The 19,922-nt window shown below is 36.1% G+C and overlaps 1 protein-coding gene across 1 annotated transcript in view; it reads right to left on the bottom strand.

Annotated features, from left to right (window-relative positions):
• The window catches only part of MTA3 (metastasis associated 1 family member 3), a 128,919-nt gene that overhangs the window by 84,226 nt on the left and 24,771 nt on the right, over nt 1–19,922 (bottom strand). The window contains exons 3-4 of the mRNA XM_026695832.2: nt 18,902–18,995; nt 14,846–14,972 (exon numbers count right to left, since the gene is read on the bottom strand). Coding sequence (XP_026551617.1) covers nt 14,846–14,972; nt 18,902–18,995 — 221 coding nt within the window. The remainder of the gene's footprint in view (nt 1–14,845; nt 14,973–18,901; nt 18,996–19,922) is intronic.

The raw sequence follows: 19,922 nt of genomic DNA on the forward strand, positions 1-19,922 counted from the left end.
GGAATCCATCTGTTGATGTAACCAAATCACTGATTTAAAAAAAAAAGTTTATATAATATACTGAAAACTATAGAAACTTCTGTGACTACAAATAAATCAAGTCCAGACTGGGAATATAATTAATAGTTTAAATATATTGCCATTCAATAATTAGATGCACTTTATTCTGTTTGTAATTTTTCCAAAAGTTTTAAAGAAGTAATCAGCAAGAAACAAATCTAAGATGTTAACTATATTTTTAGTTCAGATTTCCAAAATAATAATAAAAAAGCTTATCCACTAACTTTAAATAAGGAATACTCCAGAGAATTTATTTCTCATGTAAACAAGTCAGAATTAAATTAAATTGCTTTTCCATTAACATATAAATATGTCCTAATGCCCTAAGGGCAACACATTTTAATTCCTACGATAATTAGATCCCAGTACCTCCTAGTGTTTAAAAGGATCTAAGTAACATCGCTGTAATCATTTATTCATAATTTATTACATTTATATGCCTCCTCACATCTCCTGGATAAGGCAACTCTGGGCAGCTAATCATGCTCATAATAACACAATATTCAAATGCTATCACATTCCAAAATAAATAAATATATATGCTTCAAATTCTGTAAAATTAAATTCATCTTCATACATAGAATAATAGAATAGGAAGGACCTTGGAGATATTCAAATCCAATCCCCTGCTCAGGCAGGAGACCTTATACCATTTCAGACAAATGGTTACCCAGCCTCTTTATGAAAGCCTCTGGTGATGGCTCACCCACAACCTCTGAAGGCAAGCTATTCCATTGGTTGATTGCTCTCACCATTAGGGATATTCTCCTTAGTTCTAGGCTGCTTTTCTCCTTGGTTAGTTTCTGTCCATTGTTTCTTGTATTGTCTTTTGGTGCTTTAGAAAATTGTTTGATCCCTCGTCTTGGTAGGAGCCCCTCAAATATTGGAACCCTGCAATCATGTCTCACTACTCCTTCTTTTCATTAGACTAGACATACCCAATTCCAGTAAACATTCTTCCTATGTTTTAGCCTCCGGACCCTTAATCATTCTTGTTGCTCTTCTTGCACTTTTTCCAGAGTCTCAACATTTTTTGTCATACTTTTTTTTTTGTCATACGGAAGCTGCAATTTAGAAAGAAAGAACTTCATAGTCTGAGTGATCCATGCAAATTGATTTAAACTATATTGGTTTATAGAAATTGAATTTATATCGGTATCCCTCTTAAATATATAGTGGACATGAAATTAATTTACATAATATTTAATTTGCCCCCCCCACCCCCCTCCCCAAAAAACACATGGGCATTTTCAACCACCCAGTATCATTTTTCATCTGTGTTATTGTCACAGTCATACTCTATATAGCTGGCAAACCAAGGATTCAAAAAGCACACAAATTTCAGAAAGGCATATATAATGCTAGCCTGACGTAAAATAATCTTGAAAACTGTAAAAGTGAATTCCACTAAGATTCACAATGACTTCATTCAGATAGAATCTCTTTGAAGTCCTTCCTCCCCACAGTTTTCACATCTGGACTGCATCATGTCTTCTCACCTAAATAGCATTTCTTCTCTGCTTCCTTTCTGCAGTCTCTCACAACTTCAGTTTACCATTTTGACATTTACTAATTAAAATATTTTTCTGATAATTATTCCTAAGAATATACAAGAATCCAGATAGTAAATCTCACCTAATTTTATGCCATATTTTCACAAAAACATTATTGCCAATTGACAGTACATTAGATTTCTTTTGATTTATCTAGAAAATGTGCAATATTATTGTATAACACTCACAAAAAATGAGAGCTTTGATAATGGCTAATAAGACCTAAAATATACTCAATGTACAATAGCAATTATGTTCCAATTCAGTCATTTTCGCTGTCTAGCAAAAGCAATAAACAATAATTTTAATCCAAGAAATAAAAGTTAAGAGAAATTCATTTGTTCTCATAATATGTTCCAAAAATGTAATAGGTAATGTGTTAGAACAGTATCTGTGAGAAGAAAAATGGCAGGATATAAAGTGTTCAATCAAAGCTATCAGCATACATACAAGTTTGAATCAAAGTTAGTGCAAGGCTAAAATTCAGCTTAATAAAATGTCATGCAAAAATTATCTATTAACTTGCTAAGATGATAAATAAAAGTCAAGCCAGGATAAACTGGAAGATATTTCATTCCAGATTAGCATTATTGTATCAACGATGGCCACAGCACCATTAGGAGAGCATTAAGAAATGAAACCCAGAAATCAGGGGCCAAATTGATAAAAATAATGTGGAAGGCTGAGATCTGAAGATAATGTTCTGAATAGAACATCTTACTTTTTAAAACACAGTAAAATTGCAAAAGTGCTCTGTTTGGAATTAATTGAAAATTGCTGGTTGGAGTTGTACACATTGTTCTGCTTAGCAATATAAGAAGAGTAGAGAAAGGATTCCTCTTCAAATTTGTCTCTAACAACATGTTCAAGCATTTTTCTATTAACTTTCATTTCTACAGGTGGATAGCATTAACCACTCACTCTTCCCTGCCCTGTTATTTAATAATTTTTGAATAAGAGAATCAGGCACAACATTCAAGATTGAAAAGTCAATTTTTCTTTTTGTTTGTAATCTGTAACTGAACAATTATCAAATCAGGCAACTATTACAGTTATGTGCTGCTAATTGTGAAATCCTCCAATGCAGATATTGTCAGCTAATATTATATTATGTTGTTGCAGTTAAGAGGCCAACAATGTCCATTTTTCCCAGGATCCCTTACTGTTTGATATGTTTTGTAAAAGCAGACTGAGAGTGAAGCCTGAAAGGCTCAAAATTTCAACCACCAATCTCACAAATCCTCTGGGCGTACAACTCCCGGCTTGGTGTGGCAGCTTAGTAGTCATTGTTATCATCATCTTTCTTTTAGGGAAATTCCTTTGTAGTACATCTCCAGCATGTACTTAAATAAGCTTACTGGCAAATAAAAGAAAAAAAAACCCTGATATTATAAAAGTCCAATCTAGCACAATACCAATGAAGAAGAAATGTAACAGCCCTCAAAAGAAACCAGCATGGCTGCATAAAGAACTCTCTGATAAATTGAGAGACAAAAAGAACACGTTGTTGTGGCCTGCTGGCAGCTAGCGGAGCTGGCAGCAGAGTCGGACAGTGAGGAGGTTGGGGAGGAACATGGGGCCAGGGCAATTGGGCAGTTACTGCTGCTTCAGAGTCAGACAGCAGTGAGGCAGGGGAGCAGCTGGAGCCGGTTCCCAGCCTGCGGATGTGCAGAACTGCCAAAAGAAAAGAATAATTACGAACTAAGGGTCGACATGGAAGTAAAGCCAGAGGTGGACAGTGAATGGCCCCTCCCATAGGAATTAAAAGAGAAGCAAAAGGGGAGGGGACTTTTGCAGGAAACAATTTGTTCGTTGCAGCAGTGTGAAGAACTGTCTGTGCATCTCAGAGATTCTGTGCCGAGTCCTTCATTGTCAGCACTGTGTTTGAAAGTATTTACTTGGCAGCTCTCCCAGCTAGATAAGGTCTGTGCTCCTAATTACACCCTTGAGAGACTGTTTGCCAGGCCTTTGGCTGCATGTGAATGCAAGAAATTCACCTTCGTTTAATAAAAGGGGTTTTGTTGGGACAAAGAGTCTGCTTACTGTTTTTGGGGGGAAGCCTAAATCAGAACACAAGTATAAAAAAATGGAAAGAGGGACACATAACTAAGGCAGAATATCAGCAAATAGCCCAAGCTGCAAAGATGAAGTGAGGAAAGCTAAGGCTCATAATGAACTAAGACTTGTGACAAAAGTCAAAAATAACAAAAAAAGCTTCTTTCAACATGTAAAAAAACAAGAAAATAGTCAAGGAAACAATTGGTCCACTAGTGGAAGGAAGTGGCAAGAAGGTGACAAGCAACAGAGAGAAAGCAGAACTATTTAACTCATTTTTTATATCCGTTTTTACACAAAGGGGAAAAAAAAGAGTCCAACCTATCAAAAACAGTACCGTAAAAAACAGATCAGAAACAAAAGTTAAAATGGGCAAGAAAATGGTAAGTGAACACCTGTCCACCCTAAAGGTAAAGATTCCCCTTGCATATACGTGCTAGTTGTTTCTGGGTCTAGGGGGTGGTGCTCATCTCCGTTACAAAGCCAAAGAGTCAGCGCTGTCTGAAGACGTCTCCATGGTCTTGTGGCCGGAATGACTAAATGCTGAAGACACAAGGAACGCTGTTACTTTCCCACCAAAGTGGTTCCTATTTTTCTACTACTTGCATTTTTACATGATTTCGAACTGCTAGGTTGGCAGAAGCTGGGACAAGTAACAGGAGCTCATTCCCTTACACGGTGCTAGGGATTTGAACCACCAAATTGCTGACCTTTCTGATCGACAAGCTCAGTGTCTTTGCCACTGAACCCCCGCATCCGACTGACCCACGACCTGTCCACCCTAGAGGAGTTTAAATCACCAGGACCAGATGGATTACACCCCAAGGTTCCGAAGGAACTGGCAGATGTGATCTCAGAACCACTGAACCAAAGATCCTGGAGCACCAGGTAACTGCATAGTATTGGAAAAGAGCTGATGTAGTTTCCATCTTCAAAAAAGAAAAAAAATAGATTTAGGAAACTACAGACATATCAGCCTGGAAAAGATTATCAAGCAACAAATTAGTGAAAAGCTAGAAGCAAACAAAGTCATAACCAAAAACCAACGGGGGTTTGTCAAAAGCAGATCATGCCAGGCAAATATTATTGCATTCTTTGACAAGGTGACAAAATTAGTGGACCAGAGGAATGTTGTGCATATATAATTTACTTGGATTTCAGCAAGGCATTTGACAAATTAGACCACAATCTACTACTTGAGAAGCTAGAAAAATGTGGGTTAGACAACCAGATGGATTCGTAGCTGGCTGACCAACCACACTCAATGAGTAGTCCTCAATGGAACTGCATCTACATGGAGGGAAGGATGCAAGGGGTATCCCACAGCTCTGTTTTAGGCCCAGTACTCTTTAACATCATCAATAATTTGGATGAGGGGATAGATGGGGAACTCATTAAATTTGCAGATGACACCAAGCTGTCAGGAATAGGCAGAAGATAGGCTTAAGATTCAGAATCTTGACAGACTTGAACATTGGGCGCTATCTACCTAAATGAAATTCAATGGTAAAAAAAGTAAGGTTCTACATTTAGACAAGAAAAACCAAATGCACAGGTACAGTATAGATGGTATCTCACTCAATAGTAGTAACTGTGAAAGAGATCTTGGAGTCGTAGTGGACAATCACTCAAATATGAGCCAGCAGTGTGCTACAGCTACCAAAAAAGCCAATACAGTTCTAGGCTGCATTAACAAAGGGATATAGTTAAGATCATGTGAAGTATTAATACTACTTTATAATGCCTTGGTAAGGCCACACTTGGTATACTGCATTCCATTTTGGTCGTCATGGTGTAAAAAAAGATGTTGAGACTCTAGAAAGAATGCAGAGAAGAGCAACAAAGATGATTAGGGGACTGGAGGCTAAAACTTATAAAGAATGATTGCTGGAATTGAGTATGTCTAGTTTAATGAAAAGAAGGACTACGGGTGACATGATAGCAGTCCTCTAATATCTCAGGGGTTGTCACAAAGAAGAGGGAATCAAGCTATTCTCCAAAACACTTGAGGACAGGACAAGAAGCAACAGATGGGAACTGATCAAGGAGAGAAGCAACCTAGAACTAAGAAAGCAGAGAGTTGGACTAAAAGTCTCTTGCAACTATCTATCCTATCCTATCCTGTCTGGTCTATTTTTCATAAACCCGAAACAGTTCATAACATCATCTCCTCATCCCAAGCACTGTGACATGTTGCTGGGAAAATCAGACCCCACTGCTTCACACAGACTCACCCTTCATTTAAAAAAAAAGTAAGGAAAAAGATTCTTTATGGTTAAGTTCCTCTTTAATTTTGAGTAGTCTCATGCAAGACATTCAATAATGCAAAAGGTAAAATTGTATAACCCTATACTAATTTAATTATGTGGTAAAATATTGTTCCTGAAAATTCCAATTTATATCAGAAGACAAGTGGAAATAATAAATCTCACCTGGTTTCCAGCCTCTCACCTAGCAACTCTGGCTTTATTTTAAAAAACAAATCATTTTCCTCTTTAACTAAGAGGGAAGGCTTTGGAAGAACCTGGTTTGCTAAAATCTACTGCTTCTACTTGAGATGGAAAAAATTGTACCTGAATGTCTGACCCAGCAATTCACTTTTGGGCATGAGGGGCTGGCAAGCAGGCAGACTGCAAGAGTGAATGTGGGATGGGGACCTGCTTACCCATTCACTCTACATCATAATGCATAATCCATTTTATTTTATTAAATTTTGTATATCATTTTGTATATATTGAAATAGACTTGTGTTTAAATCATGTATTTGAAACAAATGTCTGATGCTCATGAATCACCATTCTCATTCATTTCTAAATCTCCAAATAGCTTAACCACTTTTTTATGCTCTATACTTTCGTTTCAACACATCTATTTATATCACTTTTTTTTCCCTTTTGGATTGCATTCCATCTAAATGCAATTAAAATTTTGAAGCACTTGTATCAATGCAATTATATTGACTTACTCGAGTCATATATCCTGCATTAGCATAAGTGGCCAATCAGATCCTGAAGAGTGGAACACACTTGCTATACTCCTTAACCCACTGTACTGATTATGGTAAATATGAGACCTCATCACACCTGTCTGCACACCTTTTTATCCATGGACAGTGTCTATTCTTAGTGTGGGCTGCAAATGCAGAGCAACCATCATTTATGGTTAATGCCAACCAGAATTTAGAAAGATGAAGATTTCAAGTCATTTAACACTGACTGCAACAGCTGCTCTGTATTAATATTGAACACGTATCTCAGCCTAGTTCTATTTCTCGCCATTTTTAATTCATACAATTAAATCTCTCAATGTGCTTAAAATCTTGAGAATGTATAGTCTGCTGTGCTTATGTAGACATGAACATATTTAATTTAATGGTTCAAAAGAAAAAATACAAAACTGAAAGGACATTCATTTTCACACTGAAATATGGCAGTTAATTGGGGGGTGGGTCCTCCCTTTTCAATTAACATACAATCATAATGCATTTGCAATATGGGAATTATACATTTCATTTCTCTTTTCTCTTCATCATAAGGGATCAATCTGTTCTGCCTAGTACTGAAGACAGATCTATGTAATTGATGGGGTTTTTGTTACATAGGCTTATATAAAAGCTATTATTTTTGCTTTTGTTCCATTAGTTCTTGAAGCAAGTAGAAATCAGCTTTGCATGTAGCAGTTAAATCTTGAGTTATCTCAGATTCTGAACAAAATACAGACCATTTATGTTTTCTATCATGCCTGTCAACCCCCTTTTTTCTTTATTGTTTTGCTTAAAACACAACATGCAGAAGACCACTTGAGTTCTAGAGAACTCAAAAGCTTACAAACTGAGAAAATTTCAAAAATTTACAAATTCCAGATCAAAATTCATATATTAAAAGCATGTAAATTTTAACCTTAACAAATTATTAGTAACAATCTTTATTTGAAATCTATGTTGAAATATATTATTAGGACAATAACATTAACTATCTGACTGTTATTGGCCTGAGAATAGATTTCAACACATCAAAAATATGTAGCAGCCCAGATTAAAATGATAACCGTTCCCCATGATCTCACACTTCAATGATACTGAGTCAACAAGCAAAAATAGAACTTTCAATATATATACTTAAGGTTGGTAGAAATGTGAGCATCAAGGCTACATTTAAACCTTAAAATCGACATTAAATATTGATCCTAAGGTGATATATATATTTCTAAGAAATTTACTTTCCAGCAGAGCAGATGGGAGGATGTTAAATTAAACTTTTTAAAAGGTTCTGTGAAGGATAAGAAGTTCCAAGATATTTAGCTAGCTGTAGATATGGATGCAGATGTGGAACTTAGCTGTCAGTGACTATGGTTAGCTTATGTTGCTGTTTAAAAAACATTGAAATGATCATAGTGCATGGACAACAAAAATCTGGGGAGAGGCTGGTACGAAAACGGTACAGCACCTAAATATTTCCAGAGACAGTATTTAAGACAGGCACTGTTAACAGTATGGAACAAAATTAAATATCAAAATTATATAAAAACACCTATTTGGCTTTCCTAGAAGCATTTATACTAGAAGCTTCTATACCTAGAAGCATTTATACACCCAAATTTGATAAATATGGAGAAAATCATAATATATATAGACATACTGAATGAACAGGGAGAACTGAAAACTAAATCAGAACTGGTAGCACAAGGGGTAAATGTAGAATGGTGGTCTTACTTACAAATACAAGATACACACAGGACAGGAAAACCTGGGGCATTAATAAAGAGTTAACAATTCTGAATAAGCTCCCGTTAGAGACTGATGATAAATTAATAAAAGTACTGTATAGATATCTATTAGAATACAAACTCGAGGAAGAACATGTAAAAGAAACAATGGTGGCATGGGCAAAAAAATTCTGTTATAATATTGAATTGGCTAAATGGCAAAAGCTTTGGACCACCAATAGGAAATTAACAATGGCATACAAGGAAAACCTTTGTAAGATGTTTTACAGGTGGCATCTTCCGCCAGCAAGGCTTTCTAAAATGTTCAAAAGTCTATCTCCAAATTGTTGGAAGTGCAAAGATGTATCAGGTACATTTTTTCACATGTGGTGGACCTGCAATGTTGCAAAAAAGTATTGGACATTGATCCAGGCATGGATGGAACAAATGGTGGGAGACTGTATTCCATTTAAGCTAGAATTTTTTGTCCTAGGAATAATACCAGAAGGATATAGAAGGACTTAATTTATCTAATAGTATATGTGCTGACGGTGCCTAGAATATAAGTAGCTATGATGATCAGAATAAACAGCAAATAATTATCAAACAAGATTATTGTAAATGGTGAAGTAATATTTACATATGTATAACAATTGTAATGCCAGAACGGCTGCACCATGTTGTATTCTTATAATTAAAAAATAAAAAATAAATAAAATAAAGACTTATATATCAAAAAAAATCTGGGGAGAGGCCAAGGACTAGTAGTTTATACAACATCATTTTTGGGATGCACCATATCTCCCTTCTAGCTTATTGCCTGTCTAGACTTCCAGAAAGCTTATCTCATAGAAGAGAGGAAAGGCTACTGAACTGAGCTGGCATAAATGGGAAAAAAATCAGTCAGAAATGTAAGAAAAGAACTGGAATTGAGGTATGGGAAATAGATGGAGGTAAGAAGCTATGGATTTTGAAAATGGATTTTAATAAAGACAACATGACCTGGTAAACCTAAGTCAAATTGGGGGATATTTGTACTGCTGAAGAGAGTTGATGGTCACAATCTGAAGAAGTGCATTAAAGATCAGAACAGAATGAAGAGAGCTAAAGAAAGACAATAACTATTGAATGCAGAGGGTACAATGAGATACCAGAAAAAAATGAAAATCTATTAGTTAGATAAAAGCCAGTTGCCAGACCAACGGAGAGAAATGTTGCCATGAATCTCTAGAAAGGCCTTAATTCCAGAATTAGGACATAGAAAGGATTAAAAATACATAAATTAATCTTCCATCATAACTGCCCCTATATATATAGGATCAGAGTTGTTTAATACTGAAATTTTGGCTTCAAGAAGATATTGGGTTAGGTGGTGTATTATAAAGACAAAAAACATTCCCATTCCTTTTTTATCAACTGTGAGGGAGAACAATAGGCAGTAAAATTAGCTGTGACACTGAGAAATCAAAAGTATTTTGCTATTATCTTGAATTTATCAGCAGTTTAAAATAACAATACAATTTTTAAGCCGCCCAAATCTTACAGGCACTCTGTGCCGCTCTTATTCTATGAAATTTAATATAAAATATTAAATCAAATCTACTGGAAGTTAGGATTTAGCAAGAGAGTAAGAATTATTGAACACAATGTTCCATGTCAGAAAATAAACACCCTTTAATTGCAAAGAGGTGTTAGAGAAGGACTTGAGAATCTAAAATATTGCCCTCAGGAATTTAGAATGCATGTATGGTCCTAAATGAACTCTGTACAAAAAGCTGTGATTACTTTAGTCATAAATAATTTAATAGCAGCAGGTACAAAACTTTTATTTCAAGCAAAAGAATCTTAAATTACCTGCAAGACTTTTGTGTGTTGTTTATTCATTTTCAGACTAATTCTTCTTCTTATCTGAGACAGCAAACACCACCCAGATCTTTAAAGCCTTTTATCTATTCAGTGAAGCAATCATCAGTACCTTGAATTACAATTACTCAAATTTTGTCTTTTGCTAATCAATCAGAATGTGATTATAAATACAATAGTGAGCAAAGGTCTTCAATATTCTTCCAAGGCTAATTAGCATCTTTGAATAAAATCAACTTTTTCTAGCTCTTAGAAGTATAGATCAGACAAGAGACCCAGGAAACAGAAAACAGAAAAGCAGAGAGACTAGTAAAATACATGTTTAATCAATTGAGATATAACTGTTAGGAATACATCTTACTTGTAAACTTCATTTCTTTATACATAAGTAATACTAGCTAGTTATTTACATGGTAGCTTTTTCTGAATCTGAAACAGGTAGAAGGCCTACATAAAAGTAAAAAGAGACACAGCCTAATACAGGTTAATATAGCCTAATACTATCTTTGTTTAGTGACTGCCTCATTCAGTGCCTGTTGCAGTTACAACAGTGATGAAAAAGTACCTTGTGACCAATCTTTGCATTCAAACCTTTGCAGGTCTGTAAAGCAAAGGAAAGTTGAAGTAACATCAAAAGAAGAGCCACAGTTTCACTTAGCAATTATAGTACTTCACTTAACAAGTGAATTGCTGGTCCCAATTGTGATTGCTAGAGGAGAACTACCTGTAAGTTAGACCATTCAAAAATGGGATATAAAATTCAGAGAGAATGCAAACTGTAATATATGATAGAAATGAATTGTAGTGCTCCAATATAATATATTAAAAATAATTGTATTTTACTTTGTATTAAACATTTTGATGTCAAGAAGTGAGAAAAATATTTTGTTTTGGATTAATAATATTCTATGGCAGCTTAAAAATTAAAAGAAGTTTAAAAGCTCAGTTACTACCATGTTTCTCAGAAAATAAGGCCAGGCCTTATCTTCTTTTGACCCCTGAAAAAATGGCTAGGCTGTCTTTTCGGGGATGACTTAATTTCCTTCCCCGGTGTATCTTTGCCTAGAGCGCCCCATGGGCAGCCATGCCTTGCCACCAGCCGTTCCTAATGGCCAATCATGGCGGAGCACAGAGAACTCCCTATCCCAACCAAGCACCTTTGCTGCAGACACAGGTATGGTGCTGGCTGCAGGCCGGGTCAGCGGGCAGGCAGTGCTGTGGATGTCAGCCTCAGCGGCCACGGAGCATTTGCATCACGGGAGCTTCGGCGCCTGCCACTGCCGCTTGCTCTGCCACTGCCGCTTGCTCTGCCGCTGCCACTTGCTCTGCTGCAGTCGCTTTCCCTTCTGCCCTTGCCTTGGCTTATGCTGTGTTCGGAGTGCTGCCATTGGGCAAGATGCAGAGGCCAGAGTCCCTGCTGGACATCACGGCGGTAGTGGTGAAGTGGCCCTTCCAGCGGGTGGAGGAACGGTTCGAACGCATTCTTCCACTGGCAGCATTTCAGCCACTTCTCAGGTGGGGGAGCCACCTCCGTAGCTTCCACAGTTTTCACCGGCGGTGCCACGTTCTTTTAGCAACTGTATTTAACTGCAGATTTAGATGTGTATTTTGCCACACAAACTGATCCCTCATAAATTCTCAGGCATAACAAAGGCAGTACTATCTAGTGACGTGGCTTACCCATTCCTAGGACATGTACTCAGTCTCCATGGGGAATATGAAGTTCAACAGGAATGTTTCACAGTGAAGGAAATTATATTTGAACATTTTATTGCCAATACTCAATTTTTAATAATATGCTTCAGTTTAACTATAAAGGTTCAATTTTTTTGACTCAGAAAGAGTTCTAAGAAAAAGTCTATCATTCTAGATTTGAAAAACTTTTAATAAACTTTGCTTTATTTTCTTTGCCTCTTAAACACAAACCCATCCTCCCTTATATATTTCAGGTGCCACCAAAATATCTAGCCAAAAATGAATTCCTTTCCCCCTTTATTAAACACACAGAGATATACACAATTATTTCAGCAGATTTTTGACGTAATGAACAAAACTAGAATTTCAGGAAATAACACAATCCATTGTTTGACATATCAGTCCACACAATATTTTTCAAACTTTTTATAAACAACATACACTTTGTACATCCAATATCCAATTTTGGCATACATACTCATCTGTTATGTATTTATTTTTACCCTGCCTTTGTCATTTTTTATAAATAACTGATGGTGGCATACCTAATCCTCCTCCTTTTTCCCACAACAATAACCCTATGAGTGAGGTGATCTAAGAGAGCGGAACTAGAACTTGCAATCTCCTCATTTCTGGCTTGCTGCTGGCTCTAACAAATGCAACAAATGTTTAATAAAAGTTAACCAAAATTTGGTACTAATATAGGCATTCCTTCCCTGCATTAGTTTGTTAAATAGAGGATTTAATTGGGATATATATTTTATTAACTTTATTTTAGGTACTAGATAACCCATGTACTGTTGTGTCATCATTTCAGGGATATTTCCTTACCTAAAAAAGAGAAACAGTGGAAATGGAAGCAACTTCCAAATTCCTGCTAGTTTCCACACTGAGTTTCCTTATAGGAAGTCAGCAGGAAGCATGAGAAGCCTGCTTGCTTGCCTTCCTTCCATCCATCCCATTCCATCCCATCCACAGCTTGGTTGTTTGCCTAATTATTTCATTTTCCTAATCTAGGAAGTCCCATTGAAAATACCACATCCTAACCAAAACAGGGCAAGCTATTGTATATAAACAGGTAGCAAAGCCTGCACTTATTGATGATGGGTTAGTTAGGTAATGAAATATCTACAAGCAAGATCAAAGAGCACCAAGGACTCCAAAGTTTAATCCTGAGCTACATATATTCTCTTCTATTGCATTCTAATTCTTTACTTGCATTTGGAGTCTGGAGACTCAAGTGATATGAAAGCATTTGTGATACGTAAATAAAATTGTCTAGTACTCCTAATTCCAACTGTTTTACTTATCACAAATCTCACTGTAATATATCAGATTTTAGTTATTTATTTTAATTTCACTTTTTTCACATTACATAAATTTTACATGCCTTTCACAATTAATTACAAAACATTACTTTAAATGCTAAATAAACTTAAACTTTGCCAAAGCAGAGAAAACATCTGGAAAAAACAGTGGGAATGTCTAAAAATATGTAATGATCATATTTCATGGCAGGGTTATTCTACCTCTTTGCAAATCATGTATCACAATTTCATTTCAACAGTAAATGAATAACAGTCAAAACAAAATGACACCTGAGGAGGCAAATGCACAAGATCAGCAACAAATGCAACATCCTTCAGATCACATCAATCTCTAGTAACTATTATTTGCATTTTAAAGAATGATAGTTAAAGAAACAAAGAAAAAAGGTAAAGCCAAAATAACCATAGAAATTACACTAGTTTTTATTATATGTCACACATGCAGAATATGATAGCTGCTGTAAAAACAGTACTTTCATTAGAAATCTTAACTAACTTACGTGTATTAGATTTTTCTCACCTTTTATACACAAATCAAGGCAGTAAATAATCTGTCTTCCATTTTTCCCACAATAATTATATTTACAATAGTCTAATAATTGCAAAAATAATCACTCATTAAAAGATATTCATTATTAATATTATATTATTGAGCACTTCACACTGCAAATGAAAAATCAATCAAAATAGATAAATAATATTGGTAAAACATTACTTATTTTCTGCATGGATTAAGATTGCCACATGTCCAAGGGAACTGAATAGTGATCTGAAAAGGCTTTCCTTATTTATTCTTCCATCCCCTGAATTCCTACTATATGTGAATTTGTTCATCTGCTTTCTGTCAAAAACCTACTAAGGGGGAAGAGGGGTAGGTTTATTCATCCTCTAATTTCTGTAATTCCTCAAGAAATTCAAATGTTATCTAGATTCAGTAATCTGCCACTACTTCTAGGGTGGCTAGAAACAGAAAAAATGGGAGTTGGGAACAATGGTCAGGCAGATATAACAGGTTAGGGTAGGAGTCCCCAAACTTGCAATTTTAAGATTTGTGGACTTCAACTCCCAGAATTCTCCAGCCAGTTTGGAGACCTCTGGATTAGGGGATACATTTCCACATATTGCCTGCCACATAATGAAAGCTTTTCACCTGAAGCCGGTGAACAATCTTCAGAATATTTTCTTCTCATCTAATTCTTCCCATTTGTGTGTTCATCTTGCTGGTTCATCCCTCCAAGATTCATCCCTGACCAAGTTGGGTATTTTTTAAACTGCATGTTCTTATCTACACATTCTATTTAGTAACTTACGTTTTCAGAACTTTGTTGATTTGCCCTATAATGCAAATTACAGGGATGTGCTTATGATGAAAGAAAACATTGAAGCAATGAAATGAAATAATAAAATAAAATGCAAATAGATTCTGTGAGATGACATAAGAACATTTGCATCGTTTTTCTAATTTTACAAATTCAAATGTGGCACTACTGAATCCCATGAAAACAAGAAAACCTCTTATTCTGATCATTTTAGCTAGCAGCAACACAGAAATCTATGACTAGAACAGTATTCTCAACAGCTTCTTACCGAATGTGTGTTGCAGGGAGGGACTCATACTGACGAGAGAGAAATAATTCTCTGTGCTTCAACTGGTGTTTCTGTTTATCAGTCAGATCTACTTCTTTGGGAATTTCAGATTCTTCTTCAACTTCTTCTACACAAAAGAAGAAAAGAGAGGCCTGGTATTATCTTTAGAACCATTTTTCAGGAAGGTTTCTGTCCTCTATGAAACTTTCCAGCTCATTTTCAATATTTACAAAAACCAAAGAATACTGTAAATTGAGCATAATGAAATACAGAATTTGGTAAAAAGAAGTAAAGGCAAATTAAGTTTTAATATTTCACTTTTCCTAGTATTCCCACTTTGTTATAAATTCTTGACAGCAAAATAACTGAGATTTTTCACCAATTAGAATCAGAAGAAGCCGATTTTATAGTGTAGCTTATACTAGAAAAGTGACTATGTACAGCAGGGGTGAGAAATCAATTTTTCCAAGGGACTACATGCGAGACTGGGACTGTTATACAAGGCCAATTCCCTGCCGCTGGTGATGCCTCACCTTCTGCCAATACCCTGCTGATATTTTGCCCCCTCTTGACAATGCCGCAAGCCAGATAAGGATAACCGAAGGGCAGGATGCTGCCTGTGGGCCATAAGATGTCTGATATATACCATTTAGGCAAATAAAATTAGAAACTTTTCAAGGAGTTTGTAAAAAAAAAAACTCCAAAGAAGATGGAGTTACGTTACGTTAACTAACTCACCCTCACCTCCAAAGTTTAAGCATATGCCCCAGATATTTGTAGAACACGGAATCTGTTGTCCAACTCATTTTGAATTAAATACTTCTGCATGACACTTTTATACTTTGATTCAGCCCTCATTACCTAATACTAGCATTACAATCAACATTAAAAATAAGAGAGAAATAAGTGAAAAACATGAGAGTGGTGAGCCAGGCATTACCAATAAATAAATTTTAAAAAGAACTACTGTCTCCAAACTTTGTTTCTGACCTATCTAAGTCAAATATTGTAACTGCAAACCAGCACTCAATTCCATAAAATTACTTTTTGCACTGCAAAGACAGGTGGAGGAGGAGGAAGAGAAATTAGAGGGGCTGTTGGTGCTCACTGAGCTTGTTTTCTTGCAGATGTTTCATTATCCTAATGATGATGATGCAAGCTCAGAGAACATCAAGAATCCCTTATTTCAGTCCTGAGCAACAAATATTCTCTTTTATTAGGGAAAAAAAATATTCAAGTTCTAGATATATAGGCCATCTTGTTCAAATTCTGCTTCAGCAGTTTCTTGGGTGGATTGATATTAAACAAGAACAAGAGCAAGAATGCTTAGGCCCTAACAATATGCTTTGCTGCATTACTTAATTTCTTAAACCAAGCTTAAAATATCAGGTAAGGAGCTGAAGTCAAAAGTCTTTATGCTGGAAAACAATGTTTATTCAAGCATGCTTTATAAGCCACCAGAACACTTTAGACAGACACAATGAAGAAAGGTACCTACATTAGCAATGTTCAATCCTATATAGTTGTGCACTGTTCTAAGAATGTATATGTCTTCCATATTTTCACTCATTATATATACAGATATGATAAATTCAGAGCATTTCTGAGTGTTCTGAAACATTCAAAAATCATAACCCTGCCAAGATAGGTTTTAATAATTTAACTATGTTTTTGAATATTTTAGTTTATACAAGTTTTAAGATTATAATTTTTACATTTTAGGTCACTTCATTTTTCTTCACTATTAGAAGCACTATTTTAATGAAGTATAAAAATATAATTTAAACAGAGTTAAAAGAACAAGCAGAATAAAAGTGTATAAGAATAATATTTACAACATAACAACTACACTTTATTTATTATAATGTCACAAAATTTCACTAAAGACTGCCCACTGCATACTTATGATTAGTAGTAGTTTTGGGCAATAGTTTGATATTTTTGACATTAATCTGGTTAATGAGACACATATGCAGGGGTGGGCTTCAAATAATTTAACAACCAATTCTCTGTCTGGTTGCTGGATGGGCATGGCCATGAGGGTGTGGCCAAGTCAGCCTCCTGCACCACCCTGGGAGCAAAAATAGCCTGTGGGGGGAGGCCGTTTTCGCCCTCCCCGGGTTCTAGAGGTTGTCTGGAAGCCGGAAATGGCTTCCAGAACTTCTGGGAGGCCCATTTTTTGCCCTCCCCAAGCTTCTGCATGGGCCCTGCACTTACCTGCAATCCAAAATGGGCCATGTGGGAACTCCGGGGAGGGGAGGGTGGGCGGGGCCAGCCAGGGATGGGATTTGTCGGTTCGCCAAACTGGTAATCAAATTAACAATTGGTACCAGCCCACCCCTGCATATACGTAAGAGTCAAACTCTAACTGCATAAAGTCATTATCAATAAGAGAAATGGCTGTTATGCAGATAAAAGGTACTCATTATTATATTTGCTTTGAACAGTGGACTCCAGGGGAAAACATGACATGGCATCAAACAAACACATTTTTAAGATTACTACCATTTGAGGAAACAATATTGTAAAACAATCCACATACTAACAGTAGTAATCCATGTACTGATAGCAAGAATCCTATGCCTTGGTGTTTTATGAGCTGCACCAGTTCAATTTGTTCCTAGGTGCAATTCAAGGTGTTAGTTATAACTTTAAAGCTGTCTGTAGTTTGAGGTCTTTTTATCTATGTAACTACTTACACTAAATAGAACCTACTTGCCTGCAGAAAGTGCTTGCTGACAATTCTGCCGCAGCAAGACAAGGCCTGCAGGCAAATATTTTCTACATCACAATTTTACTCCTGGAGTTCTGAAAGCTGTTAAAAGATGTGGTATTTCAAAAAGCAGTTGGGGACTGAGTCATTAATAATAAAGATACTGGAGATATGAGACTATTGTAAAGGTTTATGGTGGTATCTTTTATGCTGCTGATATGATGAATTGTTATTATGTTGGGACATGTTTAATGATTTTGATTTTTAATTAAACTATGAATATTGCACTGTCACTCTTGCTTATGAGTGGCTTAAGATTCATAATGACTGCAATGCCATAAAAGCAACTGTAACTAATAAATAAATCATAAGCAACAATTATTTTAGAAAAGTGACTACACAGTTCACATGGAACTCTACCTAATCAATTGTTTATTTAATTATTCAGTTTCTAGGCTGCCCACCTTCAAAACAATTCTGAGTGGCTGCACAATGTAAAATAAAAATTATGTTAAATAGCATCAACCAAAGGACAGCAAGATATCTAACCTGTATAACCCCGCTCCAACTCACCATAACTAAAACATTGGAATAAATTGAAGTAAGGTATAAAACTGCCTATAGTTTCTTATGCTCTCCACCTTTAGCAATCACCTGCTGTATTCCTGCTAGCACCATCGCAACTTCCTAATGTATGTTAGATATAATATGGCAGGGGCATACTGGAAAAAAGGGAATTGTTCAAAATTTTGCAGAGGCTTATCTAATCTTGATTATATTTTCCCTAGAAATCCCCTCTACTGCATCCCAACTTTGGGGACACATTTTAAGTGAAGAAATCACAGATGTATGGAACACAAATTAAGAATAAAAAAAATTCATGAAGGAAAATTTAAGTTAACTAAATTTAAAAGTCAAGATGTTAATCTTTCAGGATTTGAACCAAAAGAAACCACGAAAAACGTGCTGAATTATTTCGCTCTGCTACTGAACTGTTAACAATATGAATAAATACAGAAAAAATACTTCTGCACTAAATTAGCTAGATAAATCATGCTGTAGTTGAAAAAAAAGGGTGGGGGGAATCAAACAGCAAATTTATCAGCCCTTAGTTCCAACTCTAATTGCTTGTAAAGATATATTTGATTACTTTTATGAAAATGCAGAATGGCATGAAATTCTGAATGCACATCCCACCAAGGGTAATGGAGTATTAATAAATTGCATGTATATTCAGTTTCACATACCGAGTCTAATGAGTGCATACAGACAGACACAAAATGTTATTTTAAGAATGCATAATTCATGTTATTTGTTTCTAAATAAAATAAAAAACAACTTACTTGCATGTTTGTCTGCAAGCATAATGAGGCTATTGGAGATGTCTCGTCGTCTGTAAAAGCATACTACTTTTGCTTCCACATTACCACTGGCAGTCTGGAAGATGACATAATTAAATAATAAAGTACATATTAAAGTACATATTAAACCTTAACATTCATTATATAGACTTTCCACAAAGCCAAAATTCATTTTCTAAAAGTTGATTCATCTGATAAGAGTAATCATGTTGAACCAAAATTGATTTACAGAAGACAGAATAGCGGAGTTGGAAGGGACCTTGAAAATCTTCTAGTCCAGGAGTTGCCAATCTTTTGGACCTCAAGGACCACCAAACTCATAATTTTAAATGCCAGGGACCACTAACCGGTTCTATGGGCATGGCCTAATTTGTGTGTGTGGCTTGGTGGGCATGTGACTGGCTGGGCATGGCTTGTATGTAAATATTATAAATATTTATATAAATATTGAATTTTTTATTACAAAAGAGCAACTTTTACCCAAAATCAGGCAAAGCAGGCAGGCAGATTGAGTTGCTCACAGAATCATTCAGTGATCTTTCTATCTGCCATCGGCTAGCTCAGTCTGTCACATAAAATTTGCTTGCCGTGAGTCTGCACTGAATAATAGAACCTTCAGTCCTAAGGGAGGTTCGGCTGTGCTTAAAAGCAGAGCCGAAAATCTAAAGACTAGCTAGAAAGCAAGACATCCAACCAATTCCTGCTTTCTAGCTAATCTAAATCTCCCGACACAGCAGAACAGCTGATGGTCGGAAAACAAAAAAAAAAAGGAAAAATAGCAACTTAGCAGGCAAGTTTGCCAGGTAAGGAGTGGTGGGCGGGGAGGGTTCCTGTGGGCCATGTGGGTGGTGCAGCCTTGTGTTTCTGCGCAGCCTGGATTAATTATTTTGGGCAGGAGCTCTGGGGGTGAGATTTCTCTGTGGCCCACACCGGTTGGCGACTGTTCTTCTAGTCTAACCCCATGCCCAAGCAGGAGACCCTATATCATTCCAGACAAATTGTT

Source organism: Pseudonaja textilis, chromosome 1 (assembly GCF_049901715.1).
Source record: "Pseudonaja textilis isolate UNSWEBS1 chromosome 1, rPseTex1.2, whole genome shotgun sequence".
Classification (NCBI taxonomy): domain Eukaryota; kingdom Metazoa; phylum Chordata; class Lepidosauria; order Squamata; family Elapidae; genus Pseudonaja; species Pseudonaja textilis.